Source organism: Pelophylax lessonae (genome assembly GCF_965119305.1).
Source record: "Pelophylax lessonae genome assembly, chromosome: 6".
In the NCBI taxonomy this organism is placed as follows: Eukaryota; Metazoa; Chordata; class Amphibia; order Anura; family Ranidae; genus Pelophylax; species Pelophylax lessonae.
In genome coordinates, this window is record NC_138773.1 from 157,131,877 (window position 1) to 157,152,745 (window position 20,869).

The 20,869-nt window shown below is 43.9% G+C and overlaps 1 protein-coding gene across 5 annotated transcripts in view; it reads left to right on the forward strand.

Annotated features, from left to right (window-relative positions):
• The window catches only part of USP7 (ubiquitin specific peptidase 7), a 666,343-nt gene that overhangs the window by 244,972 nt on the left and 400,502 nt on the right, over nucleotides 1-20,869 (forward strand). For all 5 annotated transcript variants that reach the window (XM_082260831.1, XM_082260832.1, XM_082260833.1 and 2 more), the window contains one exon: nucleotides 18,533-18,613. In XM_082260831.1, coding sequence (XP_082116957.1) covers nucleotides 18,533-18,613 — 81 coding nt within the window. The remainder of the gene's footprint in view (nucleotides 1-18,532; nucleotides 18,614-20,869) is intronic.

A 20,869-nucleotide genomic window follows, 5' to 3' on the forward strand; every position in this document is an offset into this window, starting at 1 on the left:
AATTGTTTGAACAACTGAGTAATAGTGATTCGTGGGAGAATTCTTCATCCGGTACTGAAAGTAACGACAGCGTCGATTCTGCGACTGAGCTCAGCGATGTGAGAACTTGTTCTATTGACTGCAGTACGGATCAGGCAGAGCCCCCAAGATTCCCATTTACTGGAACACCTGGTTTGAAAGCGGATGTTGACCATGACACCCCCTTGGCATACTTACAATTATTTCTGACCGTGAAATTTGAGATTATATATTGCGCTCAACAACAATATTCACAAAAAGTGCATAGGTGCATATAAATAAATATTTAAAAAACAGTCCAATTGTGCTTAAAACCATCAATGGGGATTGAGGACCACAACAATTGATAAAAGCACAAACCCAGCATAAATAAATAACCTAAAGTCCTTTTGGTGCTTAAAATATCAAGGTGATTTAAATAGTTAACCGCAGCAGTGATTAAAAGTACAGACGTTAGAATAGAAGTGGTGTTTAGAACCTCCACACCTTCACCCAGTGCTCTTAATAAATACTCCTTACCAGGATATGACCCCTTGATTATAGGGGGTCACAACAAACATTGGTATCCACAACGAATCCAGACCATCCACATAGCTTTTTCTCACCAGCAAGGATGTATACCAGATATTAGTGGAACTCCAAATTAGAGGACATATAGGGGCAATAAAAAGGAGACTCTCATAGTGCAGTATATCAGTATAATCAACATTTTATTGATACAAGTTGCACTTACTACATTTCGTATATTACTCCGCCTTATTGCAATCAGAATCTCGGTTTGATGGTGTGTAAAACGCCGCTCCACGCTTGCGTTCCGCCAACCCGGAAGTCTACCGTCTCACGTTCCTGACGCACGTTTCGTCAGGCCGTGCTGACGTCAGGGGATCATGTGACCGTACATCTCCATTGTGTTTATATAGAGACTACAAGACCACAGCATCCAATCCCATTCCTCCGGCTCATGAACCGCCCATTCCATCACGGATTGCTAGTTTCAACCCTTTACTAAGGGTACTTGCCGGGGACATTTTTGGCAAATAAGCAATTAATAAATAACGCATTATACGGCCGTAGCAATTAAATGCTCCTTCCTAATAGCCGCAATATACATTTAATTCCCACCTCTTTTACATCTAGATGGCAACATAGACTGGAAGGGTGGTATTAATGCCAATTTATAAATAATAAAGGGGAAGAAAGCTGCGCACAAAAAAGATGAAACTAAAGGCTGCTAGTACAAAGTATATCAAACCCAAGAAATATGTAAAGATGGTACAGCGCCACTAAATAGCTAACTAATATGAAGGTGAACCAAAGTCCATAGGAGGGAGATTTCAGATGTTGGGAATATGACTGTGAATCCCACATCAATCTTGCAAGTAGAGTTTCAGGCAGAGATCACAAACAATAAGGATGTAACCTTACCGGACAGTTGGACCCCCTGTTACGGAAGGTCAAACAGGCATGCGATATCCACCGCCAGGGACAAAACTGCAACGGAACTCCTCTCCTATCGACCACAGACACTCCGGGTAACCATAGACTATGGATCCGGCGAACCTCACTGGACCCCAGGTGTACACAGGGGATGACCTCCAATAAGACAAATGGGGGCGCACATAGTGAAGTACATTCAAGTCTTTTATTTAAATAAAAGGTAAAAAACTCACAATTTAGCTGCTTGACACAGGCATAATAAAATCATTGGCCCCGGCTCGAATAGCGTGACTGCATGGGGGCTTAGCGTGTGACGCGTTTCGTCCTGCAAAAGGCGTTTTCAAAGGCAAAAGCCCCCCTCATGCAGCACGCTTTTATAGGAAACCCCCAATTGTTTGGAATGTGGCCACTTCCGGTGTGCGATGACGCACTTCCGGTTCCGGTGTGCGATGACGCACTTCCGGTTGCGGCGTGCGTGATGACGCACTTCCGGTTTTGGCAATCATCAGCACGGTGAGGCTCTTGCTGAGCCTCCGGAAGTCTGGCAAAGGAAGGAAGAAATTACCTAAAGAGAAAAAACAAAGGCAGTAGGAGATAACGGTGCCCCAGCCGCCGGCGGCAAGCCAGAAGAAACCCCTCTAACTGTACTATGTTATTCAAGGCAAATAACCTCCTTCCAGCCGGCAAAGGATAAAAAATATATTCATTAGCCACTCCAAACAATTGTAAAACAATAAAATATACATTTAAAATCATGTGAGTATACAACCAAATTGATGGCAGAAACATAGATATAAAAACAAATATTCCAATTAAATAAATTACATGAATTGCAATCTATGTTTAACAATAAAGAAAGCACACGTCTTATCCCACCTGTCCACATTGAACTAAAGAACCACAGTAAGTATGGGACATTAAACCATACAACCTAGTATGTGTCCATGTAAACCCTAAAAAAGGTCAACAGGGATCGACAGAACCTTTCCACATCCAACTGAATAGAGGGAGGGATAGGGATAGACTAGATACAATCAATGTATGGTGCACACATTGAGATGATAGAACCTTAAATAAACTAAGTACACCCCCTGAAGGTGCACTCTAGATGGTATTCCCCAAACACGGGCACATTACCAGGGGATTTGAAAAACAAAAAAGGGGGGGAGGGACCAAAAAGAAAAACAGCTCATTGACCGCAAGGGAGGAGAGAACCTAGGGAGTCAATCTGCTCATCAGCTGTTATTAATGAAGCAGTTGACATCCCAATCCACGTTGAGACCAAAGGGGGTATAACACTTCAGGTCAAAAATCCACCTGGTCTCAAGCCGTGAAATCTCCCTCCTCACATTGCTCCCCCTCCAGTGTGGGGTAAATTTGTCAATGGCAATAATCTTAGTTCCAACAGCCTTTTTGTGGTGACATTCTAGGTAATGTCTTGAAACAGAATGTTTAGGAAAACCCCGGCGAATATTACCCAGATGTTCATTCACCCTGGTTTTCATGGCACGGGTAGTCCTGCCCACATATTGGTACCCGCAAGGGCACTCCAACATGTAGACTATGTTCTCTGTTGAGCAGGTAATGAACGTATCGATGGAATAACTCTTGTGTGTGGCTTTAGAGCGAAAGGATAGAACTTTACGTTCCTTGATGGCATTTGCCCTACAGACCACACACCGTCTACAAGGGAAAAACCCTGTAAGTTCAGGGAAAAGGTGGGTGATCCTAGTAGGTGGATCCACAATGTTTGGTGCCACCCTAAGTCTCAGAGGTGGAGCGCCCTTGAAGACCACTGTGGGGCGTTATCCAATCACGGGAGCTAGTACCCTGTCGTTCCTCAATACACCCCAATGTCGGTTGAAGATTTTCCTAATGTCCCGGAATTGGTGAGTGTATGGGGTCACAAAGGCAGTGGTGAATTCTGTGCTAGACTCCCTGTTAGCCCTAGAACCTGCTAACATGCTAGTTCTGTCTAAATTAGCCACTTCCTGAATGGCTAAATCAAGTTCAGAGTTGGAGTACCCTTTGTCCAGGAATCTCCCTTTGAGGACTGATGCTTGCTGGAATACCATCTAGAGTGCACCTTCAGGGGGTGTACTTAGTTTATTTAAGGTTCTATCATCTCAATGTGTGCACCATACATTGATTGTATCTCGTCTATCCCTATCCCTCCCTCTGTTCAGTTGGATGTGGAAAGGTTCTGTCGATCCCTGTTGACCTTTTTTAGGGTTTACATGGACACATACTAGGTTGTATGGTTTAATGTCCCATACTTACTGTGGTTCTTTAGTTCAATGTGGACAGGTGGGATAAGACGTGTGCTTTCTTTATTGTTAAACATAGATTGCAATTCATGTAATTTATTTAATTGGAATATTTGTTTTTATATCTATGTTTCTGCCATCAATTTGGTTGTATACTCGCATGATTTTAAATGTATATTTTATTGTTTTACAATTGTTTGGAGTGGCTAATGAATATATTTTATATCCTTTGCCGGCTGGAAGGAGGTTATTTGCCTTGAATAACATAGTACAGTTAGAGTGGTTTCTTCTGGCTTGCCGCCGGCGGCTGGGGCACCGTTATCTCCTACTGCCTTTGTTTTTTCTCTTTAGGTAATTTCTTCCTTCCTTTGCCAGACTTCCGGAGGCTCAGCAAGAGCCTCACCGCGCTGATGATTGCCAAAACCGGAAGTGCGCCATCACGCACGCCGCAACCGGAAGTGCGCCATCACGCACCGGAACCGGACGTGCGTCATCGCACACCGGAACCGGAAGTGCGTCATCGCGCACCGGACGTGGCCACATTCCAAACAATTGGGGGTTTCCTATAAAAGCGTGCTGCATGAGGGGGGCTTTTGCCTTTGAAAACGCCTTTTGCAGGACGAAACGCGTCACACGCTAAGCCCCCATGCAGTCACGCTATTCGAGCCGCGGCCAATGATTTTATTATGCCTGTGTCAAGCAGCTAAATTGTGAGTTTTTTACCTTTTATTTCAATAAAAGACTTGAATGTACTTCACTATGTGCGCCCCCATTTGTCTTATTGGAGGTCATCCCCTGTGTACACCTGGGGTCCAGTGAGGTTCGCCGGATCCATAGTCTATGGTTACCCGGAGTGTCTGTGGTCGATAGGAGAGGAGTTCCGTTGCAGTTTTGTCCCTGGCGGTGGATATCGCATGCCTGTTTGACCTTCCGTAACAGGGGGTCCAACTGTCCGGTAAGGTTACATCCTTATTGTTTGTGATCTCTGCCTGAAACTCTACTTGCAAGATTGATGTGGGATTCACAGTCATATTCCCAACATCTGAAATCTCCCTCCTATGGACTTTGGTTCACCTTCATATTAGTTAGCTATCTATTTAGTGGCGCTGTACCATCTTTACAATTTATAAATAAATAATGAGAGGATGCTGTTTACAATATATTGCGTCTCTTAAAAACAAAACAAAACCTCACCATCAATAAATAGAATTTTAATCGATAATAGATTTGTCAAATTTGACCAGGTTATAATTATTAATTTTAAAATCATTATAAAAACTAATCTAAAATTAGTTTATTTTAAAATTATTAATAGACGCTGTGGGAAATTATTGAAAGATTATGTCCTAAAAATTAGAGATTAAACAATTTAAATCAATATCAATATTCATACCCAAAGGATGCAAAGTATTCATTTTGTAGATCCACTGGGTCTCATTCATAGAGACCTTCTGGGTCTCCCCCTCTCCCCTCTTCATGTTTCCCCCTCTCCAATGATTGTCCACTGAATCAATACCACAAAATTACATCAAGGTAGGGTCTCTATTGTGGTATAGGCGAAAGTGGTTGGAGAGGCTGTTTTTTGGGAAGCCTTTTTTCACATTTCCAATGTGTTAATTTATCCGGATAGACAATTGGCGGGTTGTTCTGCCTATATACTGTAACCCGCAAGGACAACTTATTAAATAAGTTACATGTATGGATCTACATGAAATACGTTTTTTTATTTTGTATTTTTGCCCGGTAGCTTTGGATTGGGAGGTAGTGATTTTTCTAGGGTTCTTTCTATTTACAAACATTACAGTACAGTACAAGCATTTTGAGTACTGTAGGAGGGTGGCTTGGGATCTGGGTCCCAATGACGGATTGCTAGATCCAGACCTTAATAAAGAATGGTTCAATTTCTTCAATCACAGTGAAGCCAGATTGTTGAGTTTGATTATATCACGCAGGAAAATCAAAATGGCCAAACTAGAAGAAAAAATCAGTGAATTAAAAACAACTCTAGAACCATTCAAGGATAATGCTGATTTTAAAGAGAAAATCACCTCGACCCAGAAATTTCTAGATAAAATTGATAAGGACACTAGGAACAAAAAAATCACTGAATACAAAAGATTTGGCAGACTACAAGGAATCAAAAGTTTATAGATGGCAAGATATCCCTGAGGGACCAAACATTAACACTGCCCCAAATCAGTCTCCAGTAGTGAGAGAAATGGGTATCGAGAGATTTACGGATCCAAATTTCACTCCCACTGGAGGGATACCAAACTTCGATACTGATCTTATGAAAATTCAGGAAATAGGCCAAATAGGCACCAATACCATAACCCATCCCAGTATGCTGTGCCCACATATAACAGTTACTCTCCCTTGGCCTATACCCCCTAATAATCAACAGCAGAAGGGTTTTCAGAGGAGGGGGCGAGGTGGCGCCCCGGGTCAGAGAGGGAGAGGAAGAGGCTCCAACCACCCAAATGGAGCACCACGTCGTCACGGGGGGGGGGGGGGGGGAGAGGCCAACCCTGGCAAAGGGGGGCGAGGCTCTTATCATTGGAAGAGACCCCAACAGCCATGGAACCAGGAGAACCATTGGCAACGAGAGAACCATTGGCAACAATGGGGAGGGCATATTGTTCCCCAATATCAACAAGGGGGAACACCCTAACAGAATGGCCCACCACCAGGAAGGTCAGAAAACAGAGGAGAAGGATGCAGAGATGGACGAAAGGAACAAAAGAAAAGAGTTCTAGGGGCTGGGATATTTAATCTCAGTGATGTCCAGTTCACCTCTGACGAATTGAAAAGATTGGAGCTTGGCCTACAGTTTGCTCCTGACAAAAGTATTGACAAGTTCAATACTTTTATTGATGTGGAAAAGTATGTCAGGAAGTTAAAAAGCAAAAAACATTTCTTGGAGAAACCCATAAGCCAAAAGTCCCAATACCACAGAGTATCAGGAAAGTGGGCTGAGGAATCGGTCTATTTTTAATCCACCCAAAGCTTCCAACCATTGTCTGGAAGTTTTTAAAAATATGGTTGAAGATGATGTGAGGAAAATAAAATTCAATAGTCATCATGTCAGAAATGACATGGAAAAGGGTCTGAAAGAATTAGAAAACCGTAAAAACATGGTTATTAGAGGGGCTGATAAGGGTGGAGGAATTGTGGTCCTCAACAAAATTGTGGTCCTCAACAAGAGTGACTACAAGCAGGAACTTGACAGATTGGTAGGTGATCAAGTTACCTACAAGAAATTGCAAAGTAACCCCACCCGAAGTTTAAAATTGGATAAAGTGTTCAAAGAAGATGGTATTTTAACTAAAAAGTAAGCACAATATCTTGTGCCCAAAGCACCAAGACTGCCTATGATATACCGGCTGCCAAAAATCCATAAAAATAAAACAAAGCCTCCTAGTAGGCCTATTATAAGTGGAATAGGATCCATATTTTCCCGAATCGGTGAATATGTGGACCATTTTTTGCAGCCAGTGGTACCTCTATACCCGTCTCATCTCAAAGACAGCAGGCATCTGATTAATTTATTAGAACAGGGGTCTTCAAACTATGGCCCTCCAGTTGTTCAGGAACTACAATTCCCATCATGCCTAGTCATGTCTGTGAATGTCAGTTTCACAATGCCTCATGGGATGTGTAGTTCCACAACAGCTGGAGGGCCGTAGTTTGAGGATCCCTGTATTAGAAGAAGTGGAAGTACAGTCAGACACTTTTCTGGTTACAATTGATATTGAATCTTTGTATACCAGTTTAAAATAAAATTATGTATTGAACACCACTATTGCTGCTTTGAACTCTAAAACTACTATAAAACCAGCCCAAAAAAAGTTTGTTTGTGATCCCCTAAGCTTGCTAAGTGCAGCGAATATTCTCCTTGGTCAATGGGAAGAGGAAGATCTTCAGAAACCCAGATCCTTCCTTGATCCTATATAAAATATTTATTGACGATCTGCTAGTGCTGTGTAACGGATCGGAAGATTCTTTGAAGCAATTCTTGAATAAGATTAACAATAATCCGTATGGTCTGGTTTTCACAGCAACCTGGGACAAGATGTCAGTAAATTTCTTGGACTTAAACCTTGGTGAAACAGGGTGATTCTGTCTCCACTATGAGTTATTTCAAGGAAACAGACAGGAATAGCTATATTCCCACCAAGAGTTGTCATCACCCAAAATGGTTAGGTGCTATACCAAAAGGGCAGTATATGCGCATCAGACGAAATTGTAAAAATGACGAAGATTATCTCGTTCAATCCAATCTCCTAACATCAAGGTTTGTGGAAAAAGGATACAAACTTGATGATGTACTAAGAACGAGAGATACAGTGCGTCAGATGCCAAGGAGTGAATTACTGAAAGCAAAGAATAAAAACACAGATAAGGTAGAGCTGCACGATTCTGGCCAAAATGAGAATCACGATTTTTTAGCTTTGAATAAAGATCACGATTCTCTCACGATTCTGTGTAAGAAAAAAAAATTGGGATAACTTTACTGTGACTTTTTTTTTTTTTTTATTCATTAAAGTCTATTAATTGTGTTTGAAAGACTGCTGCGCAAATACAGTGTGACATAAAATATTACAACAATCGCCATTTTATTCTGTAGGGTCTCTGCTAAAAAAATATATAAAATGTTTGGGGGTTCTAAGTACTTTTCTAGCAAAAAAAACAGATTTTAACTTGCATGTAACAAGTGTCAGAAAAAAGGTCTAGTCTTTAAGAGGTTAAACTTCCTTTCTCTCTGGCAGAGGGAAGGAAAAGATACAATGTAATCATTTTTGTTTATAGTTACTGGGAGACAATGCTGATAGGCATTTGCCTGGAGGCTTTTTTTTTTTTTTCCACATCTGTTCTCTCTGCTATGCAGCTATGCAAAGAATCGAGCATATGTCAGGTTCAGATCGTCAGGGGGGGTGAATTGAGATCGCGATTTTCATACGATTAATCGTGCAGCTCTACGATAAGGGTGATATGGCGTTTTTAACTGATTTTAACAGGAATTTTAAACAAATTGAAGCCATTGTGAGGAAACATTGGCCAATTTTAAAGAAAGACAAGACCCTGAACAAGATCTTGCCAAACAAACCGGTATTTATCTACCGAAAGGCCCCTAATTTAAGGCACACTTTGGCTCCCAACATACCTGACCCCCCGAAGAGAAAGCCCACATTCTTGGATGTAAAGGGGTTCTTTCCTTGTGGTAGGTGTAATGCTTGTAAAATAACTAGAAAGAACCCTAGAAAAATCACTACCTTCCAATCCAAAGCTACCGGGCAAAAATACAAAATAAAAAAACTTATTTCATGTAGATCCGCACATGTAACGTATTTAAGTTGTCCTTGCGGGTTACAGTATATAGGCAGAACAACCCGCCAATCGTCTATCCGGATAAATGAACACATTGGAAATGTGAAAAAAGGCTTCCCAAAACACAGCCTCGCCAACCACTTTCGCCTATACCACAATAGAGACCCTACCTTGATGTCGTTTTGTGGTATTGATTCAGTTGACAATCATTGGAGAGGGTGAAACATGACCCAGAAGGTCTCTATGAATGAGACCCAGTGGATCTACAAAATGAATACTTTGCATCCTTTGGGTATGAATATTGATATTGATTTAAATTGTTCTCTAATTTTCAGGACATAATTGTTCAATAATTTCCCACAGCATCAATTAATAATAATTTCTCTTGCGTCCTCCGACAGTCGCCACCCATTCACACAGACTTCACTTATGGGTATTGACTTAATCTCCACAGGAGTTTCTAAGCATAAGCATTGTAAAAGAACAATAAATCTACATAGTCACACCCATGGGGGCTGTCTTACTAGTCCAATACCCCCCTGCAATAGCCAACCCAATTCAGTTTGTTTTCTGCCTAGCTTAGGAGTGAATAGGCTTCCCTGTGCATGGGCTACAGTCTCAGCCTTCCTCTTTTTCATTCTGATTTATTTTCTGGAAATGTCATTTTTCTTTACATTGCTAGCTGTTTCTTTTGTCAGCGCTAGTTTAGTTGGATCTTCGGATGAAAACGGCTTTGCGGAGCTGGGAATTGGACTGACCGTCCTGTTTCTCCAGGACAGAGGGTCGGATGGAATCCCAGCCTGCCATTGAGCGTTTTGCGGGCTATGTGTTTGCCCTGGCCTCATAAACGACCCATCCCTGTCCCTCAGGGATGCAACCATGTGAGGTGGCTACCTCACTGGACACAGCATAGGTTCGTCCGTGCATTCATAGTGTCATGCGTTTTTGGCTGGCGGCACTCCCCTGCCATCTGAGGGTGGGCGGTTTCCCGCTTGATCTGAGGCACCCCACGCCATTGGTACAGGTAAGTACACTCTGTGGGGCCTCAGTTTGGGGTCAGCAGTCCATGTGTCTGTGGTGTCCCCTGTGTCTGTGCGTTTTTGGGCTCCCCTGTTCCGGTCCCTGCGGGGGCGCTTCAGTGTGTGGCAATGCGATCGTTCGGAGCACATGTCGGCGGCCATCTTGCCGAAGCCTCCCATTAGTTTACATAGGCATCCATTTTCCCTTGGCCTGCAGCCTGGCTCAGCCTCCAGCGGTGATATCACACTTCCTCCTTTCTCACAGGAGAGTCCGAAGGAGCTGGCAACACTTTGTAGGGTTCTGTCCTGCTGTTCTTTTTCCTGCCTTGCCTTGTGTGCCTTTCTTGGTCAGTTTTGTCCCTGTGGGGGTTCTGTATATCAGTCTTATAGCGGTGTGCTGGGGAGGGTTCCGCAGCGCACTTAAAAGGCCAGGTTCCAAAAAAAAAAAAAACTTTTCTGCTATGGAATCCCAGGACAGCAAATTCCCGCCAGGCTTGGTGGGGGATTCAGAGTCATCTGCATCCTCTAACAAGACTGATTTGGCTGCTATTGTGGCAACTTTGGTGTCAAAAATGGATGTGCTGATGTCTGAATGTGCTGCTAGGAAAACGCCAAGGATTTCCTTTTCTTCTGATTCTGAGTGTGACATGGTTGCTGGAGGTAGCGTGGCTCTTTCAGGGTCTCGATTTTCTCAGGACCCGCAAGAGTCTGAGGGGGAGGCGGAGGTCGCAGGGGTGGATGACTCCACCCCCCCCCCGGTCACCCGAGGACCGCGCAGCTATGGATGAGTTGATGCTAGCAGTGAAGGAAACACTACATTTGGAGGATGAGCACACTCCTCCGGGCGCTGTGTCCTCTTTAGGAACACAGGACCCGCAAGACGGCGCAGGTTTTTTTTTTTTTTTTTGCCCGGCGGAATTTCACCATAAGGTGACTAAGTTATATCGTAATTTGAAGCACAAATTCGTGGTGCCTAAGAAGTTTGAACTTCTCTACCCTTTTGCGGCTACTACGGCTGCGCGCTGGTGTGTGCCTCAAGTGGTTCACACGGTGGCCAGGTTGAACAAGTCTACCCTGTTGCCCTGAGGACTCCCCAGTGTTTCAGGGTTTCCTACTGATAGGAGACTGGAGTCTTTTGCCCGTCATGCCTGTATGGTGGCGGGTTCCATGCTCAAAATCTATTTTTGCCTCTGATGGTGGCTCAGGCTGTGGCGGATTGGACCACGGTGCTCAAACGCACTCTCGTGGCCGACTCTGCCCCTGCCATTACTGTGGCCATGGTGGAGCAGATTCATCGTGGGGTCATGTATTTGTGTGATGCGGCTCTGAATGAGGCCCCATTGGCAATACGCCTGTCCAGTGTCGCTGTGGTTAACCATCGATTCATCTGGTTGAAGTGCTGGTCGGCTGACCAGAAGTCCAGGAAGACGGTGGCTGACATCCCCTATGCGGGATCTCGCCTTTTTGGGGAATTCTTGGACGAATTGGTTAAGGGTGTCACTGGGGGGTAAGAGCACTCTGTTCCCCAGGAATCCCAAGGGCAAGTTTTTCCGCGGTAAGCGGGGCCCATCCTTTAAACCTACGCATGGATCCTTTCGTGCCTTCAGGGCGCAGGACAAGGGGAAACCCTTCAAGGGCCAAGGTAATCAGAAAACGCCCTGGTTTGGCAAACAAAAATCCGGCCAGGCCGGTGCGGCAGCTCAGTCCGCCTCTGCCTGAAGGGGCGCCCTCACCCGTTAAAGGGGTGGGGGGACGTTTGCGCGGTTTCCTACAACCTTGGCTGCTCCGAATCACGGACAGGTGGGTTCAGTAAATCATTCGGTCAGGGTACAAGATCGAATTTCTTTCAAGGCCGGCAAACAGATGCTTTCCCTCAAATCTTCATTTGACCCCAGGGCAGTTACAGGATCTGCATCAGGCGGTGCAGGATCTTCTCGCTCAGGGGGTGATTGCCCGGTGCCTCATCGGGACAGGTTTCAGGGTTTCTATTCGAATCGGTTCACTGTGCCCAGAAAGGAGGGCAAAGTGCGTCCGATTCTGGACTTAAAAGCATTGAACCGCTTCTTGTGCGTTCAAAAATTCTGTATGGAATCACTACGTTCAGTGGTGGCCTCCCTGAATCCGGAAGAGTTCCTGGCTTTCATAGACCTGAAGGATGCGTATCTGCACATCCCCATTTTCGAGGGTCATCAGAGGTACCGCCGATTTCGCTATCGCGGAGGATCATTACCAGTTTGTGGCGTTGCCTTTCGGTCTCGCTTCGGCTCCAAGGGTCTTTACCAAAGTCTTGGCGCCTGTTGCGGGCATAGGGCATCGCGGTCTTGGGATACCTGGACAATCTCCTGTTAAGATCGAGTGCCAGTCAGGACCTGCTGCGCGATCTGTCCACTATGGTCCAGACGCTTCAGGAGTTTGGTTGGATGATCAACGTTCAGAAGTCGATCTTGTCGCCTTCGGTTCGTCTCCCAGTATCTGGGAATGGTTCTGGACTCTGCTCAAGCAAAGGTGTTCTTGCCGGAGGACAAGCTCCGGACTCTGCAGAACGAGGTCAGGTCCCTCAGGGACAACGTCTCCTCGTCACTCAGGACCTGTATGCGGTCCCTGGGGTTGATGGTCTCAGCCTTCGAGGCGATACCATTTGCCCAGTTTCACACAAGATCTCTCCAGGCGGAGATCCTCGCCAGGTGGGACTGTCTCTTGAGTCCCCAGACCAGAGTGGATCTCTTGTGGTGGCTTCAGTCCCCGGCGGTGTCGGACGAAAAATCCTTCCGGCCAATTCTGTGGACAGCAGTGACCACTGATGCCAGCCTGTCGGGCTGGGGTGGCGTCCTTGGCAACCTGTCTGCCCAGGGCACTTGTTCAAAGGAGGAATACTCCCTTCCGATAAACATTTTGGAATTGAGAGCAATCGGGCTGTGCCTGCTCCATTGGTCGGAACGCCTTGAGGGCCGTCCTGTGCGGGTGCAGACGGACCATGCCACTGCGGTGGCTTTCATCAACCATCAAGGGGTCACCAGGAGTGCCCGGGCGGCCCAGGAGGTAACCGGTATTCTGTCTTGGGTCGAGACTCATGTCCCGGCGTTGTCGGCAGTTCACATTCCGGGTGTGGAGAACTGGCAGGCCGACTATCTGAGCCGCCAGACCTTGGACCAGGGGGCATGGTCCCTACACCCCGAGGTATTTCAAATGCTGTGTGCGAAGTGGGGATCCCCGAATGTGGATCTGTTCGCGTCTCGGCTGAACTACAAGGTGGAAAGGTTCGTGGCAAGAACGTGCAATCCTCTGGCAGACGCCTCGGATGCGCTGGTGGTGCCCTGGCGTCAGTATAGTCTGATATATGCCTTTCCTCCTCTTCAGTTGTCCAGGTTCCTTCGCAGGTTGGCCTCGGAACCATTACTGGTGATTCTGGTAGCACCAGACTGGCCTCGCCGGTCTTGGTACGCGGACATCGTTCACCTGGCCGTAGAGCCTCCGTGGCTGCTGCCAATGCGAGATCTGCTGTCACAGGGACCGATCTTCCGTCCCGCTTTACAGTCGCTGGCTTTAATGGCCTGGCTGTTGAAAGCAGGTCCTGAGAGACAGCGGTCTCTCCTCAGAGGTTATTCCTACTTTGATCAAGGCTAGAAAAGCCTCTTCTGGTAAGATTTATTACCGTACTTGGAAGTCTTATTTTGCCTGGTGTGAGTCCAGGGGTTTCTCTCCTCGTTCTTACTCTGTGTCGAGAGTGTTAGCTTTCCTCCAAACACGGGGTTGGACCATCGCCTTGTGCTGGCCACGATTAAAGGTCAGGTCTCTGCCCTGGCTGTTCTTTTCCAGCACCCTGTGGCATCTCATTCCTTAATTCGCACCTTTATTCAAGGTGTGCGGCACTTGGCCTCTCCTAGGAAGGAGCCTTTGCCTCCATGGGATTTGAACTTGGTTCTGTGTGTTAGAGTTCCCCGTTTAAAAACATCAGGGAAATCTCGTTGCCTATGCTATCAACAAAGGTGGCTTTCTTGGTGGCGATCAATTTCTCCTAAAGTAGGACATTGTTTTGCCTTCGCTTTGCGCGAACCCCAAGCATCCAAAGGAGGTTGCTTTACATGCCTTGGATGTTGTCCGGGCGATCATGGTCTACCTGTCGTCGACTGAATCCTTTCGGAAATCGGATTCTCTATTTGTCCTTCCTGAGGGACCTCGGAAGGGTATGGCTGCGTCTGCAGCAACCATTGCCAAATGGATCAGACAGACCATTATACAGGCCTATTCGTTGCGGGAACGGGTTCCTCCCTTCCCTGTCAAGGCGCATTCTACAAGGTCGATGAGTACGTCTTGGGCCTATCGGCATCAGGCCTCGGTGGCCCAGGTGTGCAAGGCTGCGACTTGGTCGTCGGCGCACACTTTCTCAAAATTCTACAAAATTGATGTTTTGGCATCAGCTGATGCCTCTTTTGGCCGCAAAGTGCTCTGTGCGGCAGTTCTTAGGACGCCCTTGTTTTATCCGGATTCCTGGCTGTTGGGGTTTTTTCCCTTTTTAGGTTATTTGTTTTCCTGTGTTGTTGCTCATGTTGAGCCTTTGTTTTTTGTTACCCAGAAGGTTACCTTCTTGTGCATGTAAGGTTCCTTTCTCTGACGTGGGTACTACGTTGCCTTTCTGGCGGTTACGTTGCCCACCCCTCATGTCTACACTGCTTTGGGACATCCCCATAAGTGGAGACTGTGAATGGGCGGCGACTGTCGGAGGACGTAAGAGAAAACTGAATTTTTGTAAAATCTTACTGTAAAATTCCTTTCTTTGAGTCCTCCGACAGTCGCCGCCGCCGCCCCTCTTTTTGTGGTCTTTGTTATACACTTTCACTGCTTGCGACCAAACTGAATTGGGTTGGCTATTGCAGGGGGGTATTGGACTAGTAGGACAGCCCCCATGGGTGTGACTATGTAGATTTATTGTTCTTTTACAAGTCTTATGCCTAGAAACTCCTGTGGAGATGAAGTCAATACCCCATAAGTGAAGACTGTGTGAATGGGCGGCGACTGTCGGAGGACTCTGAGAAAGGAATTTTGCAAAAATTCAGTTTTTAAAATAATTTTAAATTAACTAATTTGCAGTTTTTATAATTTTAAAATGAAATTATAACCTGGTCAAATTTGAGAGATCTATTATCGATTAAATTTCTATTTATTGATGGTGAGGTTTTGTGTTGTTTTTAAGCAACACAATATATTGTAAACAGCATCCTCTCTTAGGCTCCGTTCACATCTAGGCGTTTTGGGGCATTTTTGGGGAGTTTTTCTTCTCTAGGATCAGCTCTCAAAACGCCCAACAAGACAAATCCTATTCATTTCAATGGCCCCTGTTCACATCTGAGCGTTTTGACGCTGTAAGCAAAACGCCCAACACTCAAAGTACATGAGCTTCTTTTTGGGCAGATTACAGGCGTTTTCCATTGGTTTCTATTCAATCTAAAAACGCCTGCACAAAAAAACGCCTGTAAATCGCGGTAAAATCGCGGTTAAAACCGCGCGAAAACGCTACGCTCAGGTGTGAATGTAGCCTTATTGTTGTTTATTTATAAATTGGCATGAATACCACCCTTCCAGTCTATGTTGCCATCTAGACGTAAAAGAGGTGGGAATTAAATGTATATTGCGGCTATTAGGAAGGAGCATTTAATTGCTACGGCCGTATAATGCGTTATTTATTAATTGCTTATTTGCCAAAAATGTCCCCAGGAAGTACCCTTAGTAAAGGGTTGAACCTAGCAATCTGTGATGGAATGGGCAGTTCATGAGCCGGAGGAATGGGATTGGATGCTGTGGTCTTGTAGTCTCTATATAAACACAATTGAGATGTACGGTCACATTGTCCCCTGATGACGTCAGCACGGCCTGACGAAAAGTGCGTCGGGAACATGAGACCTTAGACTTCCGGGTTGGCGGAACGCAAGCCTGGAGCGGCGTTCTACACACCAACAAACCGAGATTCTGATTGCAATAAGGCGGACTAATATACGAAATGTAGTAAGTGCAACTTGTATCAATAAAATGTTGATTTTACTGATATACTGCACTATGAGAGTCTCCTTTTTATTGCCCCTTTATGTCCTCTAATTTGGAGTTCCACTAATATCTGGTATACATCCTTGCTGTTGAGAGGAAAAGTTATGTGGATGGTCTGGATTCATTGTGGATACCAATGTTCGTTGTGACCTCCTATAATCAAGGGGTCATATTCTTCTGGTAAGGAGTATTTATTAAGAGCACTGGGTGAAGGTGTGGAGGTGAAGGTTCTAAACACCACTTCTATCAAGTCTGTACTTTTAATCACTGCTGCGGTTAACTATTTAAATCACCTTGATATTTTAAGCACCAAAAGGACTTTAGTTATTTATTTATGCTGGGTTTGTGCTTTTATCAATTGTTGTGGTCCTCAATCACCATTGATGGTTTTAAGCACAATTGTACTTGCACTATGCACTTTTTGTACCTATGCACTTTTTGTGAATATTGTTGTTGAGCGCAATATATACTCTCAAATTTCACATTCATCACGTTAACACCGTTTGCTGCTGGCAGTGTGGAAGGCATTCTCACATATTTTTTATATTTATTCACACATTTATCTATTTATTTATGTATTCACGATTATTAGAAAGTTTTAGTACACTGTAATTTGTATACAAACACCCATTTGCGCAGTTCGTTTTCGTTCATTACCATTTTTTCTCACAATTTATTTCTTACCGATGAGGTTATTGAAAAAATAGTTACCGAGACAAACCTATACAAAGAGCAACAATTGGCTACGTATCAGAAGTTTGCAAGATGCAGAAAGTGGGATCCAGTGACCAAAGAGGACATTTGAAATTTATGGGCCAATTCTTCAGGGAGTGGTGGAGAAACCCTTGCAGAAGTGGTATTGGACAACCAATACATTACTTGCCACTCCATTCTTTGGCACGGTCATGTCAGAGTACAGATTCTCCCTCATAATGAAATATCTCTACTTGGAAAACAATGGAATTTGATGAAACTACTCATCCAGCACCAAAACTAAAGAAAATTTGGGAAGTATATCAAATGATTCTACAGAATTTCCAACGGAGCTATGTGCCTTTCAAGAGACATCAGCATAGATGAAAGTCTAATGGCCAACAAGGGAAGGCTCAGCTGGGTGCAATATATTGCATCAAAGAGGGCACGATTTGGCGTAAAATCCTACATGCTATGCGAATCGTCAACTGGCTACATTTAGAATTCAGTGATCTACACTGGAAAAGAAACAAAATTCGATCAAAAATACAGCAATTATGGAATGGCAACATCTTCTGTTCTTTCATTAAAAAAATATAAAACAGATTTGCATGCAAGACAATGTACTGCTTTGAGATCAAAATTTCTGACATTCAGACTGCTAGGGAGCTTAATAAAACATTTATTGTGCAGTTATTAGTATAAAAAAGCCATAATTTTCTTGTGTGATTATTGTATCATTTAGGTATTGTTGAGATAATATAAATTAAGTTGCGGTAAACATTTTAAATTGATCTAATTTAAGTCCATAGAAAGTCCAACAGATTAAATCAATAATAAGAATCCGTGATGTTTAATCCAGACTCCCAATGGACATGTCCTTACAAAAAGGTGAAAATTTAAAACGAGTAATTTTAACAAAGGCCTTGTCAGCTTGATTGAAGAAAACCCAAGTATTGCTCACAGTGATAGTGTATTCATTGGGTCATAAATAATGAAAAAAGAAAAAACGCAATAGCGTAAAACCCAAGAACAATGGATACATTCAATTTCATATGACACCAAAGTGAATATATCCAGTTATTATGGAAAAAGAAAAAAAGTGGTGTTCAAATAGTGAATAGATGAAATCCTCCACCAATATTTGCGCTGCTTACCAGAACATAAATGGATATGCACAGAAAAAAATCAGAGGAAATAAGGTCCAGTACAAAAGGACACCTGTGGATACTCCTTACCAGAGACCAAATTGCAATCACATAAAACACATACTTAGTGCTAGTCCTCCACCATGTAGAATCGCCTCTTTTCAGACTGACAAGCTGTGTACGCTTATGGGGAACCCAGGTTACAATGGTGTATGCGCTTAAGGGACTCCTATCACTTTGAGCAATAATTGGGTTTTCTTCAAGCTGACAAGGCCTTGGTTAAAATTACTCGCTTTAAATTTACACCTTTTGGTAAGCACCTGTCCATTGGGAGTCTGGATTGAACTTTACGGATTCTTATTATTGATTTAATCTGTTGGACTTTCTATGGACTTCAATTAGATCCATTTTAAATGTTTAGCGCGACTTTTTATATTTTACTGGGGTGTGGTCACACTTGAAGTTGCAGCTACAATTTTTGTTCCACAATTATTACTATACTTTCTGCATTGTTGAGAACATGACAATATATTGGTAAATGAGTCAAGCCTTGTAAATGTTTAACATTTTTTTTTTCTTTCAGTTATTAGATAATGTTGAAAACAAAATGAAAGGCACATGTGTTGAAGGAACTATTCCAAAATTATTCAGAGGGAAGATGGTGGTAAGTATTTTAACTACTTATGTACTAGCCTGTAATAGCCCTTAATTTCTCAGTTTAGTGCGATGATAGTTTGACTGACAAATACGGTCATTCAACATGGTTACCAAATTATTTTTTTCTTTAGAAGACAAAGCTTTCTTTTGGTGGTATTTGAAAAGTATAGCCAAAGCTTTTTTGGCTTTACTTCTATATATCACAGGAGTACAGTTTGTTCTGCACTCCTGTGACCCGTTTTCCCATATGGTTGGGATCCACCCAGCATCCTGGACTGGCACCTGGCTCAGCATCTCTGAGATCCACCAAGAGCCTTAGCCAGCCCCTCACTCCCCCTCCACAGCCTAGCACTCCAGTGACTACTGGCGTGGCAGAGCGGAAAGCTGGTGACTGACAGTCCCGGCTCCCTGCTCAGAGTGGGAAATCTGAGTTATCGGCAGTGATTGATCACTCAGTTCTCATTGCAGAGATGGCAGGGGACAGGCATAGGTGTTAGGAAGTGTGTGTTTCGGGGGTGGTTGGGCACATTTTTAATCATCACTGTATAAGCAATAAAAATGTAAAACAAAAAGTTAAAAAAATGTTACATAGTTTGTGAGGTTGAAAATACATCAGTCCATCCAGTTCAACCTATGATGTGTGTGTGTGTGTGTTGTTAACAGTACATTGTATACCCCTTTATGTTGCGGTCTTTAAGGTGCCCATCTAATAGTTTTTTTTGAAACTATCGATGCCCCCTGCTGATACCACTGCTTGTGAAAGAGACTTACACATCCTTACTGCTCTGACAGTAAAGAACCCCCTACGTATTTTAAGGTAAAATCGTTTTTCCTCTACTTTTAGTGAGTGGCCACGTGTCTTATTGTATTCCCTTTCTCTAAAAAGTTTGTTCCTTATGCTAGGGTCCTCACCAGTACAGTATTTGTACATTGATATGATATCCCCTCTCAAGCGTCTCTTCTCCAGAGAGAAGTTCAATGCTTGTAGTCTTTCCTCATAGCTGATGTCCTCCAGTCCCCTAATTATTTTTGTTCTTCTCTGGACTCTCTCCAGTTCCAGCACATCCTTTCTGAGGACCGGTGCCCAGAACTGGACGGAATACTCCAGATGTGGCCGGACCAGAGTCTTGTAGATTGGGAGAATAATCTCTTTATATCTGGAGTGAATCCCCTTTTTTATACATGCCAGTATTTTGTTGGGTTTGCTTGCAGCAGCTTGGCATTGCATGCCACTGCCAAGCCTGTTGTCCACTAGTACCCCAGGTCCTTTTCCATCTTAAATTCACCCAGAGGTTCCCCCCCTAGTGAGTAGCTTGCTTTCGTGTTTCTGCCGCCCAAGTGCATTACTTTACATTTTTCAACATTAAACCTCATCTGCGATGTAGTTGCCCACCCCATTTTTTTTTGTTCAGGTCCGCGTGTAAGGTTTCCACATCCTGCATAGAAGATTAAAAGATTTTGGCATGCTTAGTTTAGTATTATCCGCAAATACCGAGATTGTGCTGGATATCCCCTCCTCTAGGTCGTTTATGAATAAATTAAACAGGATTTGCCCCAGGACAGAACCTTGGGGGACCCCACTTTCCACACCCGCCCAATCGGAGTACTCCCCTTTTTATCACCACCCTCTGGACTCTCCTCTGGAGCCAGTTCTTTATCCAGGTACTCACCCTATGGTCCATACCTACGTACCTTAGTTTGTACAGTAAGCATTTGTGGGGGACTGTGTCAAATGCCTTTGCAAAGTCCAGATACACCACATCTACAGGCCTTCCTTTGTCTAGATGGAAACTCACTTCATCGTAGAAGGTTAATAGATTGGTTTGGCAAGAACGATATTTCATGAATCCATGCTAATTACTACTAATACTGTTTTTCATTACTAAAATCGTGTATATAGTCCCTTAACATCCCCTCCAACATCTTGCAGACTACAGATGTTAGACTTACAGGTCTATAGTTACATAGGATATATCTTGGCCCCTCTTTTAAATATTGGTACCACGTTGGCTTTTTTCCCATCAACTGGCACCATACCCGTCTGTAGACTATTCTTAAAGATCAAGAATAATGGTCTGGCTATCACCTGGCTGAGTTCCTTAAGTACCCTCGGGTTAGAGTTGCCACCTCATCCCTTTAAAACAGAACACAAATTAATTACACAGGTTCTGAGGCTAATTTAATGCAGAGAAGGCTCCGAGTGAGTTTAATTATCACCTTAATCAGCCACAGAACCTGTGTAATTAATGTGTTCTGTTTTAAA